Source organism: Jaculus jaculus, chromosome 10 (assembly GCF_020740685.1).
Source record: "Jaculus jaculus isolate mJacJac1 chromosome 10, mJacJac1.mat.Y.cur, whole genome shotgun sequence".
Lineage (NCBI taxonomy): Eukaryota > Metazoa > Chordata > Mammalia > Rodentia > Dipodidae > Jaculus > Jaculus jaculus.
Genome location: NC_059111.1, coordinates 3,435,610 through 3,457,584, shown reverse-complemented (window position 1 = coordinate 3,457,584; position 21,975 = coordinate 3,435,610). Strand labels below are relative to the sequence as shown.

At 40.7% G+C, this 21,975-nt stretch overlaps 1 protein-coding gene across 2 annotated transcripts in view; it reads left to right on the top strand.

Annotated features, from left to right (window-relative positions):
- Ccpg1 (cell cycle progression 1) overlaps positions 1-21,975 on the top strand; it is a 44,874-nt gene that overhangs the window by 21,159 nt on the left and 1,740 nt on the right. For both annotated transcript variants that reach the window (XM_004662485.2, XM_045159929.1), the window contains exons 4-8: positions 1,274-1,350; positions 2,148-2,346; positions 6,942-7,190; positions 16,954-17,072; positions 19,326-20,728. In XM_004662485.2, coding sequence (XP_004662542.1) covers positions 1,274-1,350; positions 2,148-2,346; positions 6,942-7,190; positions 16,954-17,072; positions 19,326-20,728 — 2,047 coding nt within the window. The remainder of the gene's footprint in view (positions 1-1,273; positions 1,351-2,147; positions 2,347-6,941; positions 7,191-16,953; positions 17,073-19,325; positions 20,729-21,975) is intronic.

The following is a 21,975-nucleotide window of genomic DNA, read 5'->3' as shown; positions in this document are numbered from 1 at the left end:
GAATTACATCTGAGTCTTCTATGCTGTTCCATTGATCTACATGTCTACTTTTGTGCCAGTACCACACTGATTTTGTTACTATGGCTCTGTAGTATAGGTTAAAATCAGGTATGGATGATTTCTGTGTATTTATTTTGTATCCTGCTACATGGCTATAAGTGTTTATCAGCTCTAATCATTTGCTGGTAGAGTCTTTAGGGTCCTTTATGTATAGAATTATGTCATCTGCAAATAATGATGACTTGGTCTCTTCCTTTCCAATTTGTATCCCTTTTATGTGTGTCTCTTGCCTTATTGCTATGGCTAAGGCTTCCAGTAATATATTAAATAAAAGTGGGGACAGTGCACACCCTTGTCTTGTTCCTTATTTTAGTGGAAAAGCTTCCAGTTTTTCCCCATTTAGTAATATGTTGGCTGTAGGCTTTGTCATAAATAGCCTTTTATTATATTGAGATATGTTCCTTCTATTCCCAGCTTCTGTAAGACTTTTATCATGAAGGGATGTTGGATTTTGTCAAATGCTTTCTCTGCATCTAATGAGATGATCATGTGATTTTTGTTCTTCAGTCCATTTATATAATGTATTACATTTATTGATATGCATTTGTTGGACCATCCCTGCATCTCTGTGATAAATAAAACCTACTTGGTCAGGGTGAATGATCTTTCTGATACATTGTATTCTGTTTGCTAGTATTTTGTTGAGAATTTTTGCATCTATGTTCATGAGGGAGATTGATCTGTAGTTTTCTTTTTCTGTCTTTGCCTGGTTTTGGTATAGGGTGATGCTAGCTTCGTAGAAGGAGTTTGGTAGGATTCCTTCTTTTTGTATTTTATGGAAAAGCTTAAGAAGCAATGGTGTTGGTTCTTCCCTGAAGGTCTGGTAAAATTCAGCAGTGAATCCATCTGGGCCTGGGCTTTTTTTAGTTGGGAGATTTTTGATAACTGCTTGGATTAGTCTTTAATTCCAGCACTTGGGAGTCAGGGGTAGGAGGTTTGCCATGAGTTCGAGGTGAGCCTGATTCTACATAGTGAATTCGAGGCCAGCCTGGTCTAGAGTGAGACACTACCTTGAAAAGAAAATATGAAAATGTCTTTCATAGTGACAAGTAATAGAAATTTGGTTCCAAGAGTAGACTGTCACATTGATCTGTGACATTGCATGAAGCATACTTTAACACATAGGGAATAGACTTTTATCCACCTTGATTATACATAAGCTACAGATGTTTTCAATGCAGACCTAATCGTGTTGTTCTTTGCTTTATATCAGAAAGCAGTCAGAACAGCACATTGTTAGTGGGAGGAGCTGCCTGTCCAACTTTGGAAGAAAGCAAGTCAACAATTGAGGTAAACTCTTTTCATTTCTAGGTATGTGTTGTGTTCCAATTAAAATATAATCTTCCATGGAAAAAGCTGTAAGGCTGTTTGTTAGCTTCCATGGTAAGCCTGTGTCCCGTCAGTGCTGTGCTCCCAGCTCTTGGCTTCTGATTTAAATTTGAAGCATTATGCATCAGGACTCTGTTCACGAGCTGGTCTTTCAGCCTTTTAGATGAATTTTTTTGGAAATAGGTTTACTTCTTGAATTATATTAAAATTATACTGAGTTTATATTTAAATTGGCAGTCAATTTTTTGGAGTTGATTTTAAATAAAACTTGGCTAGGTGGTCTTTTCTTGTTTTTTTTTTTTTTTTTTTTTTTTCCCCCTTCATGCTATGCTCGCAATGAGATTGTTGGCCTCTTGGGGGCTGGGATTAGAGGCATGCATTTATATGCCTGGCCTTTTTTTGAAAATTGATTTGGCCCAGGCTGTTAGTTTTTGCAGGCAAGTGGCTTTAATGTCTGAGCCTTCTCTCCAGCCGTTCATCTAATTCTTAGAGTGGCGCCAAAGGTGTTTTGTGATGTTTTCAAGCTTAAAGAAAATGGAACCTGTGGTTGCAAGGTCCTCTACATTCCTGTAAGCTGGGGAGCTGCTAATGGTAGACCCACGATCTGTCATGCATAAGAGTCTTGCTTCCATCCCCAGCACTGAGAAGAACAGAACTTAATTTAACCTCAAATTACCAGGTTAGAAAATGTGTAGACAGCATTCCCATTTTGACCTGTGAGGAAAATTAAGGTGTTAATAAGTGCACTTGTTCTTCAGGCAGAGGTGGCAGTGCCTGAAGACAATGTCTACTTTGGAACTGCCAGTGATGATTCTGACATCGTTACCCTTGAGCCACCCAGGTTAGAAGAAATAGGGAGTCAAGAACTTGTCACTGTGAAGGATGTGCATGGTTCAGAAGACTTTAACATGGGCTCCTCCTCCAGCAGCCAGTATGCTTTCTGTCAGCCTGAAGCTGGTAAGAGCCATGTGTCATCACACACTTCCATTTATTTAGTGCCTTTATGCTCATTCAACTTCTAGGCTTTGAATGTTTTTCTCTGAAATCAAGACAATCCGAGCGTTTACCTGTTTTATAAGGCTTAGACCACAACATTCTCTGATCTATGACAATACTTTTCTTGTGTACAGCCTTAGGGATTGACCCGGTGGCATCACACATGTGAAGAGACATTTAGTTATTGAGCTACACATCCAGCCATAACCAGCGGTTGAAGGAGCTGTAGTCAAGTTTCAAATCCTCAAAAAATGCATTTGACTTTTATCTTTTTCCCCTTTTGAGATAGGATCTAGCTTTGTAGGTCTGACTATTTTTTTTTTTTTTAACTTTTTTTGTTGTTTATTCTTATTTATTTGAGTGTGACAGAGAGAGAAAGAGACAGAGAGAAAAAAAATGGGCATGCCAGGGCCTCCAGCCACTGCAAACAAAGTTCAGATGTGTGTGCCTCCTTGTGCATCTGGCTAACGTGGGTCCTGGGGAATCGAGCCTCGAACCAGGGTTGTTAGGCTTCATAGGCAAGCACTTAACTGCTAAGCCATCTCTCCAGCCCAGTCTGACTATTCTTATAGTTAGTATGTTATTCAGGCTACCCTTAGACATGTAAAATTTTGATTTTACTGGCATTGTGCCACTATGCCCAGTTTTCACACTTGTGGGAGAAGCAATTTAGAACTCTGCTGCTGAATCTAAACGTTTCCTAGTTGGGTGGACAAACGAGAATATGAATGTCTATTCCAGATAATACTTAGATTTTGTCATTTGATATTTATTTATACTTGATAGCCAGCATCAGACAAGGGCTTTTTTTGGAGCTAGGGTTTCACTCTAGTTCAGGTTGACCTGGAATTCACTATGTAGTGTCAGGGTGGCCTTGAACTCAAGGTGATCCTTCCTATTTCCAAGTGCTGGGATTAAAGACTTGGGCCACCATGCCTTGCCTGGCATGTTTTTCTTCCTTTTCTCCCCTCCCCCCAGTTTGGTTAGTTTTGAGTCAGAGTCTCACCCTATAGTCCAGGCTGGTTTTGAACTTGTGAGAGTCTAGTTGTCTCAGCCTCTAGAGTGCTGGGATTATAGGTGTGAGCCACAATGCCTGTCTGGGCTCTATTTAGTGATGAGCTATTTTTAGTGAAACCATAGAGCATAAAAACATTTTCTTCAACTGCTTTAGTATGCTTCTGATGTTGTTAGTGGGTAGCAGAAGCGTCCATCCTTTGTTAAGAGTAGCTCACCTCAGTCTGTGTGTTCCTTGGTATCCATAGAGGGCTGGTTCCAGGACTGCAGGTCCAGGCCTGTGGGTGCTCTAGACCCTTTCATGCTGCAGAGCAACCACGTGTGCACCCTCAGTGCCCTGTGGACAGCTCTTCTGTGTCAGTCACAGAGAGACAGATGGTGATCACATGAGATTTGTTTCTGAATATTTATCCATTCCTTGTTGACTCTGGGGACCTGCAGCTACAAATGAGTGATATATTTATTTCTAAGAGGTTAATACAGGTAACAGAATCAAGCAAGCAAACTGATTTTTATTATTTGATCTTTAGAATTGCTAAATTCCTTTTGGCTTCTTAGTATTTATTCATTTTTATTTTTTCTCCCTCTAGTTTAAGTGTATGCATGGACTAAAGTAGTCAAGATGAAGCAGGAGTCTGGTAGAAAGAAGGGTTCAGGATGATACAGAACCTCAAACAGACTTCTACTTCACTTTTTCAGGAATTTAGACACTGCTAAGCCCCTTACTACTATTCATCTTCTTTTGGAAAAACTTGAGGATTTTTCATACTTCCATGCATATTTTACTAAATATATTTTGACTTTTTCTGTTTTGTTTTTGTTTTTCAAGGTTGGGTCTTGCTCTAGCACAGGCTGACCTAGAATTTACTATGTAATCTCAGGCTGGCCTCAAGTAGTGATCCTTCTACCTTGGCCTTCTGGTGCTGGGAATAAGGACATTTGCCACCACCACTCCTGGGTGTTTTCAGTTATTTTTACTAGCAAAATTATTTCAGTAGACAGAATGTTTAAAATTTTAAAATATAATTTTGGATAATGTTGGAAATACTTCTCCGGCATTCTCTGAGGAGGCATTTCTGGGTGATTTCATCATAGACATTATTAGAAAATGCTGTTTCTTCACAAAGACTGATGTGATATAAGCAGCAGTGAGTACATATCACCTCTGTCCACCAGATGCAAAGCAGTGTGGTGCTCTACACAGCTTGGTCATGACTGGAGTCTGTCTGTCTCTTACCTCTTGGTTTATTTTCATCTGCTGCTTTTATATTTTTTTCTTTCCCTTCATTTTTATAGCTCTTCAGTTTCATGTTTTTTATTTTTTTTATTTTTTGGTAAATCAATGTTGCAGTAGTAATGTAGTTTTGTTTAAGAAAACCTCCTGCCTGGTGTGATGGCACATACCTATAATCCCAGCACTCAAGAAACAGGGGTAGGAGGGTTGCTGTGAGATTGAGGCCAACCTGGGACTATTGAATGAGTTCCAGGTCAGCCTGTGCTAGAGTGAGACCCTACCTTGAAAAAAAAAAAAAAATCTACTTCCATATGATCAAACTCTCTTCCTCCAAAAGGTGAAGTTGATAGCTATAGAGAAGTTTGGGTTATGTGTGTTTTTAAAGAGCTAGGGTTTTTACATATTAGTTGAACATAGATAACATTGTTAAATGATAAGAAATGTATTTTCAATTTTTTTCATTTTAATTATTTTAAAGCTTTATACATCTTTTTTTCCCCTGTTTATTCATGAAAGAAAGGTGGTGGGAGAAGCTGTGGAAGATTCCAGAGTGCGTAAGGGGATGGGATGATCAGCTGAAACTCCATGTTCCTAGCCAACTCGCTTTCCAAGGTGGCGTGACTAAGTCTGACCAGGCTGTCTAGAGTTGCGTGTGCCTAGTCCCATTCCTCTTCCCTGAGTGCTTTAGAGGACCTGTTACAAAGGTGTTCGAGAGAGGCCTATAAAGCAGCTGGCCACACTCACTGCATGCCTTCACATAGCTTGCCTCTTAGACTCTGGACTAAATATACTTGGAAAGGACTTTGAAAAATCAATATTTCAGCCATTATATGAATGAGTTAAAAAGATGGAAGCCAGATGAGTGCATGAATATGCTGTTGTTGATTAGGCTGGTTTGTTAGGCCATACAATGAAGACAACATGGATTGTAGATTTTTTTTTAAAGATATTTTTACAGCCAGGCATGGTGGCACATGCCTTTAATCCCAGCACTTGGGAGGCAGAGGTAGGAAGATCACCATGAGTTCGAGGTTACCCTGAGAAACATAGTTAATTCCAGGTCAGCCTGGGCTAGAGTGGGACCCTACCTTGGAAAACAAACAAACAAAAATAAATTTTTTTTTTCCACTAAAGATTTGCTTCTACATTTACTTAAAATTCGTTGTCAGAAAGTCTTGACTTAAGTACTCCAGCCATGACCATAAATGCCTTTGTATTACCACTTATTGTTGTGCTTAAGTCTTCCTTTCTTTGTCTTTATCCAAGAAGTGTAACCTCACACCTGAGGACACGGCATCTGGATGCCCAGATAAACATGACCAGCATATGAGGCACGACCAAACTTCAGTGGCATTCACGTCACTGGCTATTAGTAGTATTCATTCATTCCATAGTGATGTCAGTCCTTGTGTGAATGTGAATGAGTTCTCCATGATCCATCTTCACAAAGTGTTGCCTAACCCAACCCCAGCTTTCCTGTGGCATGTCAGCCTGTCTGCTGAAGAACTGGTTTGCTCTTTTGTGCATGAGTGGGTTTCTTTTGGGGCTGTGTTACATCCACATTCTTATTTTGCCCTTACTTCCAACTGGCCTGTGGAGATGGTGACCAAGTGCTACGAAATTAGATGTTTGGGAAAACAGAAATTTATTCTAACAGGGACTTCTTCCTGGACTTGAGTTTTTTCCTGCCGTTTCTTTCTTCTGTTGTGTACTTCCCTCTTCAAGGAGCAGCACCAGCCTAGTGCTAGTGTCGGGGTAGCTGTTGTGTCACTTCCTCATGCTGACATGTTTACTAGAGGGTGAATCTCAGAACCTTCTAGTAAGAGTGGCAGTCGAAGGGAAGGGCTCATCTGACTTCTGGAAGCCCGTGTTAAACTGTAGCGCTTTGAACCTTGATCATGGGGAAAGAAGTAGGGAGCAGGTACACCTATGGCAGGGGATGGTGGCTGCTGCACGCTGTATGTCTGTTCCATACATACTTGAAAATTACAGGGAAAGTTTTTCCTTCTGGAGGTATTATTTATTAATGCCTGTAATAACAGTGGAATGACAGGAGACTGTTGAAGTATCGACTACAATAGGAGCTTTTAAACAAGCACTAAACAAGTGGGCTCTCAAAACAGTGATTCTTTCTGAGCGGAGGTCTGCTCTGCTCAGCTTTGCATGGGTAAATAAAAAGTGGTTTGTTCTGGCTGTTTCATGTTAGAAGGCATGTAGGGCTAGCATTGATGATTCTGAATCACATTTACTAGGAAAGCTTTTCTGAAAATCTTAATACCTAATCTGAATATTTTTCTCTTTAAAATAGTATTTTCATCTCCGCCTAGTGAGGATGAATCAAGTAGTGATGAGACTAGTAACCAGCCCAGTCTGGCTGTCAGACGGCGCCGTGGAAGGAAGAAGACCATGTCTACGTCAGAACCTGAGCAACAGCTGCTTGAACAAGAGAACGAGCCCTCAAAGGAGCCAAGTACACGGCAGTTTGGTAGTGGTCTCAATAAGTGTGTTATACTAGCTTTGGTGATTGCTGTCAGCATGGGATTTGGACATTTCTATGGTGAGTATTTGAACCATGTGGTGTACCACCTGACCTGTAGTTTAGAGGCACTTCCCAAAAATGAGGGCTAATGGTGTCAGCCATGTGGCCTAGTTGCCTTTTGGGAAAGTTTCTCATCAGGAAAAATGGAGATTGTGGTACTGCTCTCTTACATTTTCCCTTGAGATAGGAGATAAGAAATATAAGCCAGTTGTGATGGTGTGCACCTGCAACCCTAGCACTTGGTGGCAGGGGCAGGAATATCACCATGCATTCTACATTGCTGTCTCAAAAAACAGAAAATTAAAGGGTTGGTCATTAAGGTTTGTGCTGTGGCCTCAGCTTTGCTACTTGGTGTGGAGGTAGGTTGGTGGCTTGAGCTTAGGGGTCAAGGCTCTGAATCCAGAGCCTGTGTCCTTTCCAAAAGGGAAGCAGAAAATGGAGGTCTTTTTTTTTTTTTTTAATCTCCTGCTCTTTTTATTTATTTGTTTATATGCAGAGAGAGAGGGGGCGGGAATATATGTGTTTATGGGTGCACCAAGGCCTCTACTCACTGCAAACAAACTCAGATTTATGTGCCACTTTGTGCACCTGGTTTATGTGGATACTGGAGAATTGAACCCAGGCCACTAGGCTTCGCAGGCCACCACCTTAACCACCTAGCCATTTCTCCAGTCCCCACCTTCCCGAAAAAGTCTTGCTGTAGAGCCCAGACTTGTCTTGTACCTGTACTCTTTCTGTCTCTAACTCCTGAATGCAAGTGAGGATTATAAATGTACATGTTTGTAGTTTATTTGTTTATTTTATACAGTTTTTTTCTGATTCCTTTTTTAATATGTGTGTGTGTGTGTGTGTGTGCGCGCGCGCGCGTGTGCGTGCGCCCTTCTATGCTTACAGGCAACAAACCATGGTATTTCTCTTCACTCCCCTCCCCTCCCTTCCCACACTTTCCCCTTCATAACTCTGCTCTCCATCATATCCCCATGTCTCTCCATTAGTCTCTCTTGTAATTTGATGTCATCTTTTTCTTCTATTATGAGGGCCTTGTGTGGGTATTGCTAGGCACTGTGAGATCTTGGATATCAAGGCCAAATTCGGTCCGGACAGTTGTATGTAAAGGAGTGGTACCCTTCCTTTGACTCTTACATTCTTTCTGCTGCCTCTTCTGCAATGGACCCTGACCCTTGGAGGGTGTGAGATGTTTCAGTGCTGGACACTCCTCCATCTCTTCTTCTCAGCACTATGTTGCCTTCTGAGTCATCCCAGTGGTCATTGCCATCTGAAAAGAGAAGTTTCTCTAACCAGAAGTGAGAGAGTAGCATTAAAATATGAGTATGCATGGATCACGGGGATGTATGAGCATCATTGGAATTGATAAAAACTATGGAGACTTTTAAAGTTGGGTTAATACATTGCATTTTGCATCAAAAAAAAAAAAAAGATATGAGTATGACCATTAAGTGTAGTGCTTACAGGGCAGTTTGGTGAGAGTCATATATGCATTTGTCCACACAAGAGCTGGCTTTATACCACTAAAGGTCATGACCTCCCCTGCCATAGGCTTTTGATTAGGTTTTCAGTACCAAGCATGTATTCTCTCCCATACAGTGGGCCTTCAGTCCAATTAGAGAGCAGTTGGTTTCCCCCAGAGCAGACATGCCACTGTGGCACTCGTTCAGCCATTTGGCCTGTCTGGCCAAACTTGAGGTCCACTGTTTTCGCCATTGATGACTTCTTTCTCCCATAAGATTGCATACAGTGCAGCTTTTTCCAGCCTTCAGTTGGCTGGCCTAAAGGTAGGTGGTTTCCTGCTCAGCACCAGCTTGAATTCTCAGTGACTTTGCCTCTCAGGCATGTGAAGTCGTCAGCAATAGGGTCTTACAATCTCTTTCTCAGGGGGAACCAAGGCCTTGGCAATACGCTATGTCTTGGAGACAAGCAGGGACCTCCCTGGCCAGTGATTCACTGGAAGGCATCCCATCCCTGGCACTGAAATTTTTCTAGTAACAATCTATGGCTCCTGTGTGTTCCATTGTCCAAAAAAAGTAGATTCCCCCCCTTTTTTTGTTTTTCCATGTAGGGTCTCACTATCCCTAGCTGACCTGGAATTCAGTATGGAGCCTCAGGGTGGCCTAGAATTCACGGCAATCCTCCTACCTCTGCCTCCTGAGTGCGGAGACTAAAGGTGTGCACCACCATGCCCTGCTAAAAAAGTAGGTTTCCATATGACCTGTTTATATCCTCTTAGATTTTGATTAGCTCTCCCTCCACCTTTCCTTACTCAATCTCTTCCCTTGACCTCACTTAGACCTGTTCACCCCCATTAATCTGTTATTCTACTTACATATATACAATACCATCTTATTAGGTCCTCCCCTCTCTACCTCCCTCCCTTTCTATTCCCTTTATATCTCCTTTCTAGCTTTGTGGCCTATGCTACTGAGTTTTCTTCCTACTCACACAAATCCAGTCATCTGTAGGTAGGATCTACATATGAGAGAGAACATGTGACATGTGGCTTTCTGGGCCTGGATTACCTCACTTAGTATAATCCTTTCCAGATCCATCCATTTTCCCGCAAACTTCCTAACTTCATTTTTCTTTACTGCTGAGTAGAACTCCATTGTATACATGTGCAATATCTTCATTATCCACTCATCAGTTGAGGGACATCTAGGCTGGTTCCATTTCCTAACTATTGCGAATAGAGCCGCAATAAACATGGTTGAGCAAGTATCTCTAGGTCAGTGAGACGGGTCCTTAAGATATATGCCTAGGAATACTATAGCTGGGTTATATGGTAGATCTAATTTTAGCTGTCTCAGGAACCTCCACACTGATTTCCACAATGGCTGGACCAGATTGCATTCTACCAGCAGTGTAGAAGGGTTCTTTTTCCATCTTCGCCAGCAGTTATATTCATTTGTTTTCATGATGGTAGCCAATCTGACAGGAGTGAGATGGAATCTCAAAGTAGTTTTAACCTTCATTTCCCTCATGACTAGGGATTTGGAACATTTTTTTTTTTGACGTTTGTATGCCATCTGTGTTTCTTCTTTTCAGAACTCTCTATTTAGTTCCATAACCCATTTTTAATTGGCTTGTTTAATTTCTTATTATTTAATTTTTTTTTTTTTCTTTTTCAAGGTAGGGTCTCACTCTAGCCCAGGCTGACCTGGAATTCACTATGGAGTCTCAGGGTGGCCTCGAATTTACGGCAATCCTCTTACCTCTGCCTCCCAAGTGCTGGGATTAAAGGCGTGCACCACCATGCCCAGCTTATTATTTAATTTTTTGAGTTGTCTGTCCTAGATATTAATCCTCTATCAGTTGTATAGCTGGCAAAGATTTTTTTTCCCATTCCGTAGGTTGCCTCTTGGATCTATTCACAGTGTCTTTCTTTTGCTGTACAAAAGTCTTGTAATTTCAACCGTCCCAGCGGTTAATCTGGTTTTATTGCTTCAGCAATTGGGGATTATATTGAGAAAGTCTTTGCCAAGACCAATACTTTTTCCTCTCTCTGTTTTAGAGTTTCAGATCTGATATTAAGGTCTCTGATCCATTTGGACTTAATTCTTGTGCATGGAGAGAAATAAAGATCTCTTTGCATCCTTTTTATAGATAAATACCCAGTTTTCCCAGCACCATTTGCTGAAGAAGCTGTCTTCTCCAGTGAATATTTTTGGCATTTTTTGTTGAACATCAGATGGCTATAGCTACCCGGACTTACATTGATCCACATATCTGCTTTTGTACCAGTTCTATGTTGTTTTTGTTACTGTGGCTGTGAAGTATAGGTTAAAATCAGGTATGGTGATACCACCAGCCTTATTTTTGTGGCTCAAAATTGTTTTAGGTATTCTCGGTTTTTTATGCTTCAAAATGAATTTTTTCTATTAGTGTGAAGAATGCCGTTGGAATTTTGATGGGCATTGCATTAAATGTGTATATTACTTTTGGTAAGATTGCCATTTTCACAGTATTGTTTCTTCCGATTCAAGAACAAGGGATGTGTTTCCCCTTCCTTGTGTTTTCTGCAATTTCTTGCTGAGTGTTTTGTTTGTTTGTTGTTAGCATATAGGAAGGCTACTGATTTCTGTGTGCTTATTTTGTATACTGCTACATGACTATAGGTGTTTTATCAGTTCTAACAGTTTGCTAGTAGAGTCTTTAGGGTCCTTTATATATGGAGTCATGTCATCTGCAAATAACAACTTGTTCTCTTCCTTTCCAATTTATCCCTTTTATGTATGTCTCTTGCTTTATTGCTATGGCTAAGATTTCTAGTGCTATATTAAATAAAAGTGGGGACAGTGGACACCCTTGTTTTGTTCCTGATTTTAGTGGAAATGTTTCCAGTTTTTCCCCATTTAGTAATATGTTGGCTGTAGGCTTGTCATAAATAGCCTTTTATTATATTGAGATATGTTCCTTCTATTCCTAGTCTCTGTAAGACTTTTTTCTTTTGCTTTTTTTTTTTGATTAACAACTTCATGTTTGTAAGAATTATCCCATGGTAATGCCCTCCCTCCCCCCACTTCTCTCTTTGATACTCTGCAAGACTTACATACATCATGAAGGGATTTTGGATCATGTGATTTTGTCATTCAGTCCATTTATATAATATCAATTTACGTATGTTGGACCATCCTTGCATGTCTGGGATAAAGCCTACTTGGGGTGAATGATTTTTCTGATGTTTTCTTGCATTCTGTTTGCCAACATATATATATATATATTTAATTTTTATTTATTTATTTGAGAGCGACAGACACAGAGAGAAAGACAGATAGAGGGAGAGAGAGAGAATGGGCGCGCCAGGGCCTCCAGCCTCTGCAAATGAACTCCAGACGCGTGTGCCCCCTTGTGCATCTGGCTAACGTAGGACCTGGGGAACCGAGCCTCGAACCGGGGTCCTTAGGCTTCACAGGCAAGCGCTTAACCTCTAAGCCATCTCTCCAGCCCTGCCAATATTTTGTTGAGAATTTTTGCATCTATAATCATGAGGGAGATTGGTCTGTAATTTTTTTTGTTCTATCTTTGCCTGGTTTTGGTGTCAGGGTGATGCTGGATTTGTAGGAGTTTGGTACAATTTCTTTCCTTCTTTTTTTTTAAACATTTATTTATTTATTTATTATTTATTTGAGAGTGACAAACACAGAGAGAAAGACAGAGGGAGAGAGAGAGAATGGGTGCGCCAGGGCTTCCAGCCTCTGCAAACAAACTCCAGACGCGTGTGCCCCCTTGTGCATCTGGCTAATGTGGGGCCTGGGGAACCGAGCCTCGAACCGGGGTCCTTAGGCTTCACAGGCAAGCGCTTAACCACTAAGCCATCTCTCCAGCCCTGGACTTCTTTTTTAGTTGGGAGAATCTTTTTAAAATTTTTGTTTATTTTTTTTTAATTTTTATTAACATTTTCCATGATTATAAAAAGAAATCCCATGTTAATTCCCTCCCTCCCCCCTGACACTTTCCCCTTTGAAATTCCATTCTCCATCATATTACCTCCCCATCTCAATCATTGTACTTACATATATATAATATCAACCTATTAAGTACCCTCCTCCCTTCCTTTCTCTTCCCTTTATGTCTCCTTTTTAACTTACTGGCCTCTGCTACTAAGTATTTTCATTCTCGCGGAGAAGCCCAATCATCTGTAACTGGGATCTACATATGAGAGAGAACATGTGGTGCTTGGCTTTCTGGGCCTGGGTTACCTCACTTAGTATAATCCTTTCCAGGTCCATCCATTTTTCTGCAAATTTCATAACTTCATTTTTCTTTACCGCTGAGTAGAACTCCATTGTATAAATGTGCCACATCTTCATTATCCACTCATCAGTTGAGGAACATCTAGGCTGGTTCCATTTCCTGGCTATTATAAATTGAGCAGCAATAAACATGGTTGAGCATGTACTTCTAAGGAAATGAGATGAGTCCTTTGGATATATGCCTAGGAGTGCTATAGCTGAGTCATATGGTACATCAATCTTTAGCTGTTTAGAAACCTCCACACTGTTTTCCACAATGGCTGGACCAGATTGCATTCCCACCAGCAGTGTAGAAGGGTTCCTGTTTTTCCACATCACCGCCAACATTTATGATCATTTGTTTTCATGATGGTAGCCATTCTGACAGGAGTGAGATGGAATCTCAATGTAGTTTTAATCTGCATTTCCCCGATGACTAGTGACGTAGAACATTTTTTTAGGTGCTTATATGCCATTCGTATTTCTTCCTTTGAGAACTCTCTATTTAGCTCCATAGCCCATTTTTTGATTGGCTTGTTTGATTCCTTATTATTTAACTTTTTGAGTTCTTTGTATATCCTAGATATTAATCCTCTGTCAGATATATAGCTGGCAAAGATTTTTTTTTTTCCCATTCTGTAGGTTGCCTCTTTGCTTTTTTCACTGTGTCCTTTGTGGTGCAAAATCTTTGTAATTTCATTAGGTCCCAGTGGTTAATCTGTGGTTTTATGAGCAATTGGGGTTGTATTCAGAAAGTCTTTGCCAAGACCAATATGTTGAAGGGTTTCCCCTACTTTTTCCTCTAGCAGTTTCAGAGTTTCAGGTCTGATGTTAAGGTCTTTGATCTATTTGGACTTAATTCTTGTGCATGGCGAGATAAAAGAATCTGTTTTCATCCTTCTGCAGATACATATCCAGTTTTCCCAACACCATTTGCTGAAGAGGCTGTCTTTTCTCCAATGAGTATTTTTGGCATTTTTATCGAATATCAGGTGGCTATAGCTACCTGGGCTTACATCTGGGTCCTCTATTCTGTTCCACTGATCTACATGTCTGTGTGCCAGTACCATACTGTTTTTGTTACTATGGCTCTGTAGAATAGGCTAAAATAAGGTATGGTGATACCACCAGCCTTATTTTTGTTGCTCAGTATTATTTTAGATATTCGAGGTTTTTTTGTGATTCCAAATGAATTTTTGGATTGTTTTTTCTATTTCCATGAAGAATGCCTTTGGAATTTTAATAGGGATTGCATTAAATGTGTAGATTGCTTTAGGTAAGATTGCCATTTTCACAATATTGATTCTTCCAATCCAGGAACAAGGGATGTTTCTCCACTTTCTAGTGTCTTCTGCAATTTCTCGAATGAGTGTTTTAAAGTTCTCATTGTAGAGATTCTTTACTTCCTTCGTTAGGTTTATTCCAAGGTACTTTATTTTTTTTTGATGCAATTGTGATTGGGAGTGATTCTCTGATTTCATCCTCTGTGGGTTTGTTGCTAGCATATATGAAGGCTACTGACTTCTGTGTATTTATTTTGTATCCTGCTACATGGCTGTAGGTTTTGATCAGCTCTAACAGTTTGCTAGTAGAGTCTTTAGGGTCCTTTATGTATAGAATCATGTCATCTGCAAATAATGATAATTTGATCTCTTCCTTTCCAATTTGTATCCCTTTTATGTGTGTCTCTTGCCTTATTGCTATGGCTAAGACTTCCAAAACTATATTAAATAAAAGTGGGGACAGTGGACACCCTTGTCTTGTTCCTGATTTTAGTGGAAAAGCTTCCAATTTTTCCCCATTTAGTAATATGTTGGCTGTAGGCTTGTCATAAATAGCCTTTATTATATTGAGATATGTTCCTTCTATTCCCAGTCTCTGTAGGACTTTTATCATGAAGGAATGTTGGATTTTGTCAAATGCTTTCTCTGCATCTAATGAGATGATCATGTGATTTTTGTCCTTCAACCCGTTTATGTAATGTATTACATTTATAGATTTGCATATGTTGAACCATCCCTGCATCTCTGGGATAAAGCCCACTTGGTCAGGGTGAATGATCTTTTTGATATACTCTTGTATTCTGTTTGCCAATATTTTGTTGAAAATTTTTGCATCTATGTTCATGAGGGTTTATTTTTATTTATTTATTTGAGAGTGACAGAGAGAAAGAGGCAGATAGAGAGAGAATTTGCACGCCAGGGCCTCCAACCACTGCAAACGAACTCCAGATGCGTTTGCCCCCTTGTGCATCTGGCTAACGTGGGTTCTGGGGAATTGAGCCTCAAACCAGGGTCCTTAGGCTTCACAGGCAAGTGCTTAACCACTAAGCCATCTCTCTAGCCCTAGTTGGGAAATTATTGATAACCGCTTGGATCTGTAATTCACTATGTAGTCTCAGGGATTAAAGGCATTTGCCACCACATCTGGCTCTGTATTTGTTATTTGATGTTTAAAATATCCAACAGTCATTTGTAATTGGCACAGTTTTCTTTTTATTGTTTTTGAAGATCAAATGTAGAAATTGAAGAATAATGTATTACAATGTAAAAATTTTTATAAAATATCTTTTTATTTTTATTTATTATTTGAGAGCGACAGGCAGAGAGAAAGAGGCAGATGGAGAGAGAATGAGCGCTCCAGGGCCTCCAGCCACTACAACAAACTCTAGACGTGTATGCCTACTTGTGCATCTGGCTAATGTGGGTCCTGGGGAATCAAGCCTCAAACCAGGCTCCTTGGGCTTCATAGGCAAGCACTTACCCTTAACCCCAGCCTTTTTTTCATCTGTACACAGTATTATGCCCACTCCTTTGATGGTTGGTGGATGCATGTTGCCTTGCTTTTGGGGGGGCAGAGGTTGATGTAGGGTTTTACTCTCTAGTCCAGGGTGACCTGGAACTCTTGGTGATCCTCCTTCCTCTTTCTGCCTCTGAAGTGCTGGAATTAAAGGCATGTACCACCATGCCCAGCTTACCTTTCTGTTTCCAGGTAGGATCTCACTGTTGCCCAGGCTGACCTGATACTCTGTATTTCCAGGCTGGCTTCAAACTTATAGTGATCCTTCTACCTCTGCCTCCCAAGTGCTGGGATTAAAGGCATGTGACACCATACCTGGCTTCTTGCCTCAGTGTTGACTTAGTGTTTTTTTTCCTGCATGAAGCATGTAAATAGCAAAAACTGGCATTTGTATTTTAGGGGGAAAATAAAGGGATTTTCTCTGCAGAATAGGGGTGGTGGTACTCAAACATTTTAGATCTGTGTGTCACCTGGTTTTCTCATCTCTTGTCTGTCTACTCATCCACTATATCCCCTATCTGCCATCTCTGTCAATCACCTGTCTGTCCGTCCATTCATCCATTCTGTTGGGCTTTGCAGATGCTAGGCAATGGCCACATCCCCATCTTAATTGTAGAGTTCTGAAACTTATTCAGCTTTGAACCAGATGACACATGCCTGTAACCCCAGCACTTTGGGTATAGAGGTAGGAGGGTCTAGAGTTCAAACCTAACCTGGACTTCATGAGGCCCTGCTTCATAAAACAAACAAAAAGAAATGTAACTTTGAGAATGATGAGTATTCATTACTTACCTTGCTTGACCTGTAGGATTGTACCCTGTAGGCAAAATACAGAGACATACAGATGCTTTCATTTTCCATTGATCTTGGACTGTGGAATAGTGTGTTTCTTTGTTTAAGGAGATTTAAAAACACTTCATATATTTTAAAGGTCCTCTCAACAAAGCTGAGTACCTTCAGTATAAGAGGCATACTTTTGTTGTTAGAGTATAAGGTACATTGGCCTGTGTGTGTTTAAATTCAAGCATAATGAATGGCTTAAATTTTCCTGTGGACATTGAAGACATGAACCCTCTGAGCCTGAGTGAGATTAACATCCACTGTCATGTGATGGATGTTTGTTTGGAAACCATGGTCTTATCCTGGTGAAGTTGTTCTATGTAGAGTCAATGTTTCCTGCATTCTTAGTTACTGGAGATCACAATGCAATATACCTACAGTGATTGTCATTTCAGGCACAATTCAGATTCAGAAGCGTCAGCAGTTAGTCAGAAAGACACACGAAGACGAGGTGAGCGACATTAAGGACTATCACCAGCGCCGACAGGAGCTGCAGTCTTTGGTAGATTCTGAGGTGTGTACTAAATATGAAAAATGATAATAGTAATAAAAATAACTTAGAGCTAGGCCTGGTGGTAAATGCCAGAAGCCCAGCACTTGCAGGCGAAAACTGCTGCAAGTTCAAGGCCTCGGACTCACAGTGATCATTCTACTTCTACCCCCTGATTGTTTGTGCCACCATGTCTGGTTCTTAATTTCTAGCTGCTGCAGATAAACTCCAGACATATGCACTCCCTTGTGCATGTGGCTAATGTTGGTTCTGGGGAATGAAACCTGGGTCTTTTTGGCTTTGCAAACAAACGCTTTAACTGCTGAGCCATCCTTCCAACCCTCTTAAATCTTAAAAATTAAATTTGTTCTCTGAAGACTAATAGGTTGGACAGTGAAGTAGCCATTTTATTTTGCTATTCAAAGGTAAAACACTGTTGATGTCTTAGAGGATTCATTTTTATTTTTTGTCTTGTTTCTCTCTCTCTCTCTTTTTTTTTTTTGAGGTAGGGTCTTGCTAGCCCAGGCTGAGCTGGAATTGACTATGAAGTCTCAGGGTGGCCTCTAACTCACAGTGATCCTCCTACTGTCTCCTTAGGGCTGAGATTAATGGTGTGCACCACCATGCCCAGCTTACTCATTTTTAATTAATTTATTTTTATTTATTTATTTGAGGGCGGCAGAGAGAGAGAGAATGGTCACCCCAGGGCTTCCAGCCACTGCAAACGAACTCCAGACGCGTGTGCCACTTGTGCATCTGGCTAACGTGGGTCCTGGGGAATCGAGCCTTAGGCTTCACAGGCATTCCTTTTAATTTTTTTAAAAATTTTGTTTTTTGTTCATTTTTTATTTATTTATTTGAGAGTGACCGAGAGGGGGGGTGCGGAGAGAGAGACACACACACAGAGAGAGAGAGAGATTGAGAACGGGCATGCCAGGGCTTCCAGCCACTGCAAACAAACTCAAGATGTGTGTGCCCCCTTGTGCATCTGGGTAACATGGGTCCTGGGGAACCAAGCCTCGAACCGGGGTCCTTAGGCTTCACAGGCAAGCACTTGACCGCTAAGCCATCTCTCTAGCCCTCATTTTAGATTTTTTAATTTTTGTGATGCTGTGAATAAAACCAGGGTCTTGCACACTGTAAGCAAACATCCTCCACAGTGAGGACTGCCCTAACCCCAGCTCTGGTAAGACACTTTTACAACACTCTTCCACTGAGGGGTCTTCCACAGTCCCAGCCCGAGCAAGATAATTTAGATACCGCTATCAAAACATGGTGAATATTGGTTATCTTTGGTTAAAGTTTGTTCTAAGAGATAATAAAAAAGTAGTTACAGTTGTTTGTGTGTGTGTGTGTGTGTGTGAGAGAGAGAGAGAGAGAGAGCATGTGTGTTAGTTACAGGGTCAGGGTCATACTCTAGCCCAGGGTTGTCCATACTTGCTGCTATTCCTTGCCTCAGTGTCCAGGTAATAGTTGTAGACATGCACCTCCCTGCTCAGCCAGATCTTAAGAGTCAGAACGCATCCTGCACTTAGACTAGGGCTGTCTGCACCTCTGTGCTTTCTGTGTGCTAGACAAGTGTGTTCAGTCCTTTTGTACTTGAAAATCCTAGTAGGGATAAGTGATGCTCTGAGCTTCTCATTATTTATTTATTTATTTTTATGGTAGGGTCTTGCTGTAGCTCAGGCTGACCTGGAATTCACTATGTAGTCTCAGGATGGCCTCGAACTCTTGGCAATCCTCCTACCTCTGCCTCCTGAGTGCTGGGATTAAAGGCTTGTGCCACCACACCTGGCCCATTGTTCTTTTTTGAAAATTACATTTTATTTATTATTTATTTGAGAAGGTAGAAAAGAGTCATAGAAAGACAATAAGTGTGCCAGGGCCTGTAGCCATTGCAAACATACTGCATATGCATGCATCTGGCTTACATGGGTACTGGGGAATTGAACCTGTGTCCTTAAGCTTCATAGGCAAGCACCTTAACAGTTAAGCCATCTCTCAGCCTAAGCATTATTCTTGATTTGATCTAGTCGCCTGCTGTACATCTCTTGTGTTTATTAAGTGTATAGCAAGGGGAAAGGGGCTGAACATTAAGTAAGTAACAGTAAGTGAGCACTGCCTGCATTTTCATATTGTTGAAAATAAAACTAAGGGACAGTGTATAGGAATAGACAGTAAAGGTTATGGGATATTATTACATGTTAAAGACTTAAATAAATTCACTTATTCAGGCACTTGATTGACATTTGTCTTCTCTTTCAAACAAAAATTCAGACATTGAGAGAAAACCTCATGCGGTGCTGGAGCTTTTCTGAAGCCGAAACGATCTTCTTGGAGACTCAGAAGAACAACCTTGCTGCAGAAAATCAGCATCTTAAGCTGTCTCTGGCAAAGGAAGAGAAAGCCACAGCATTCTTACAAGAGGAATTAAGGAAACTAAGGGAGCAGGTTAGAGCACTGGAAGATAAGGGGACGAGTGCCGAGGTAATTAGGGAAAACCACTCACTTAAGCAGCATTTAGAAGAGGAAAAACAGAAAATACACAGCTTCCTTGGTCAGAGGGAGGCTCTCCTGGCAGAGATGAGGATGCTCACGAGGGAGCTGGAAAGGGAACGACTCATCACCACTTCTCTCAGGTCACAACTTCAGCATTCTTTCCCTAGTCAGCTTCAGGACCACTCAGATTCTTCCAAGGTATTGACTGAGAAACAGGAAGTCGTGATGTTGCGGGAGAAACTCACTAAGCTGGAACAGAAACTGAACTTTGAACAGCAGCGTTCTGATTTGTGGGAAAGACTGTATGTTGAGGCAAAGGATGAAAATGGAAAACAAGAAACTGAAGGGAAAAAGAGAGGGGCCAGAGGACAGTACAGAGCTAAGAGGAAGCCAAAGGAGACATTTCTGGGAACAGTGAAGGAAACATTTGATGCCATGAAGAACTCTACCAAGGAGTTTGTGAGACACCATAAAGAAAAAATTAAGCAGGCTAAAGAGGCTGTGAAGGAAAATCTGAAAAAGTTCTCTGATTCTGTTAAATCTACGTTCCGACATTTTAAAGATACCACCAAGAATATCTTTGATGAAAAGGGCAATAAAAGATTTGGTGACATGAAGGAAGAAGCAGCTGAAAAGCCAAGGACAGTTTTTGGTGAATTTTGGCACCCACAGCACAAGGCCTCCCCCCAAAATCAGGGCGGTAGAGGCCCTTCTCCACTGAGGGATGGAGGAAGAACAAAGGCGAGTCACTTTGAAGAATTCAGAAAAAGTGCAGATTCCCAGAAGGGCAGCGCTGGAGGAGATGGCAGTCAGAATTGTCCCACTTTCAGAAAGGTGTGTTCTGGTGCGGTGGGATGTGCTCCGCAGGAACCTGCCAACCCCTTCCATTTAGTGAGCCATGTAAGGATAGATGAATTCAAACAGCTAATTCAAAGGTACTTACTACAAGAACTGGGTGCCTTTCATCACTGGGAAGAACTTGATCAATTCATCAGTAAGTTTTTCCTCAATGGTGTCTTTAAACATGACCAGAAGCTCTTCACTGAATTTGTTAATGATGTTAAAGATTATCTTAAAGACTTGAAGGAGTATGACATAGATAATGGCGGAGTGTTTGAGAAGTTGGACGGATACCTATATAGACACTTTGGTCACACTTTCCCCCTTCCATATGGACCCAGGTCGGTTTACATAAAACCATGTTATTATAATAGTTTCTAACAGTTGTTTACAGGATGACACTTCTTAAATCATTTTTAAAGTTTCTTGGAATGCTATTATTTGTAAGAAACATGTTTTATCACCATGGAAAATTTAAACTAAAAGAATTAGTTTTAAAATTATAGCTATTACAAATTTTAATTCATGTAGGATAATCATTTTTTTCTTGAACAAATATGATTCTATTGCTGTCTTAAAAATCAGTTAAGCCGGGTGTGGTGGTGCATGCCTTTAATCCCAGCACTTAGGAGGCAGAGGTAGGAGGATTGCCATGAATTCAAGGCCACCCTGAGACTACATAGTGAATCCCAGGTCAGCTTGGACTAGTGTGAGACCCTACCTCAAGAAAAAAAAAAAAACCAGTTAAGGATATATCCAATTTCAGCTAATTTTGTTTATTTTTTAGGATAGTTTATGTAATCTAATGAGTGAAATTATTTTCTTTTTTTTTTCTTGCTCGTTCTTAGGAAGCTAGTAGTGAACACATTTTAATCAGCTGTCAGAGCTCATGTACAGTTCTTGTTCCCACTCAATGCTTATTATAGGATTTGTTGATGAGGGTAATGGAATAATGAGAGTCAAGCACAGCAGCCTGTAAATTCAGATATGTGAGCTTCACAGCCTTTTAGTCATTGTTTACCAGCCTATATTCTGTAATATGGTGGTCACATATTAGTTCACTTTTACCCTTGACATGCACACCTAGCTACATTTTTTATGAATAAATGTGTCTGTAAAATAATGAGACTGATTCTGGTGTCTTTAGTTTTTAAATAACTAGTGATGTAAGAAGCAAAGGGTTCGCAGGCTGCTTTGAGGTAACAATCCTACTGAGCGGGCGCTCACAAGCTAGGTACACAGTAAGTGAACTGAAGGTGTGGCGGTGCGCATATAATGATGGCTTCTCACCACAGAGCTGCCTCACCTATCCATACCTGTTTTAAAACTTTTGAAAGAAAAATGAGGATTTAGCTACAAGATAGAGGGAGGTTATCTCAGAAGGAAGGCATTTGCAAAAGTGTAGAGGTACAAAGATGTACTACTTTAAGGAAACAAGGTGCCATTCTGGGTGAAAGTCCCCATGTTGTGCAGAAGGATTGTCTAGCGGAGCATGGAGAACTTTTGAGGAATTTTGTAGTTTTGACTCCTGACTGCTGCCTGGAGTATTGATTGGGAAGTGGTGAAGCTAGTGGTTGGTTTGATTCAT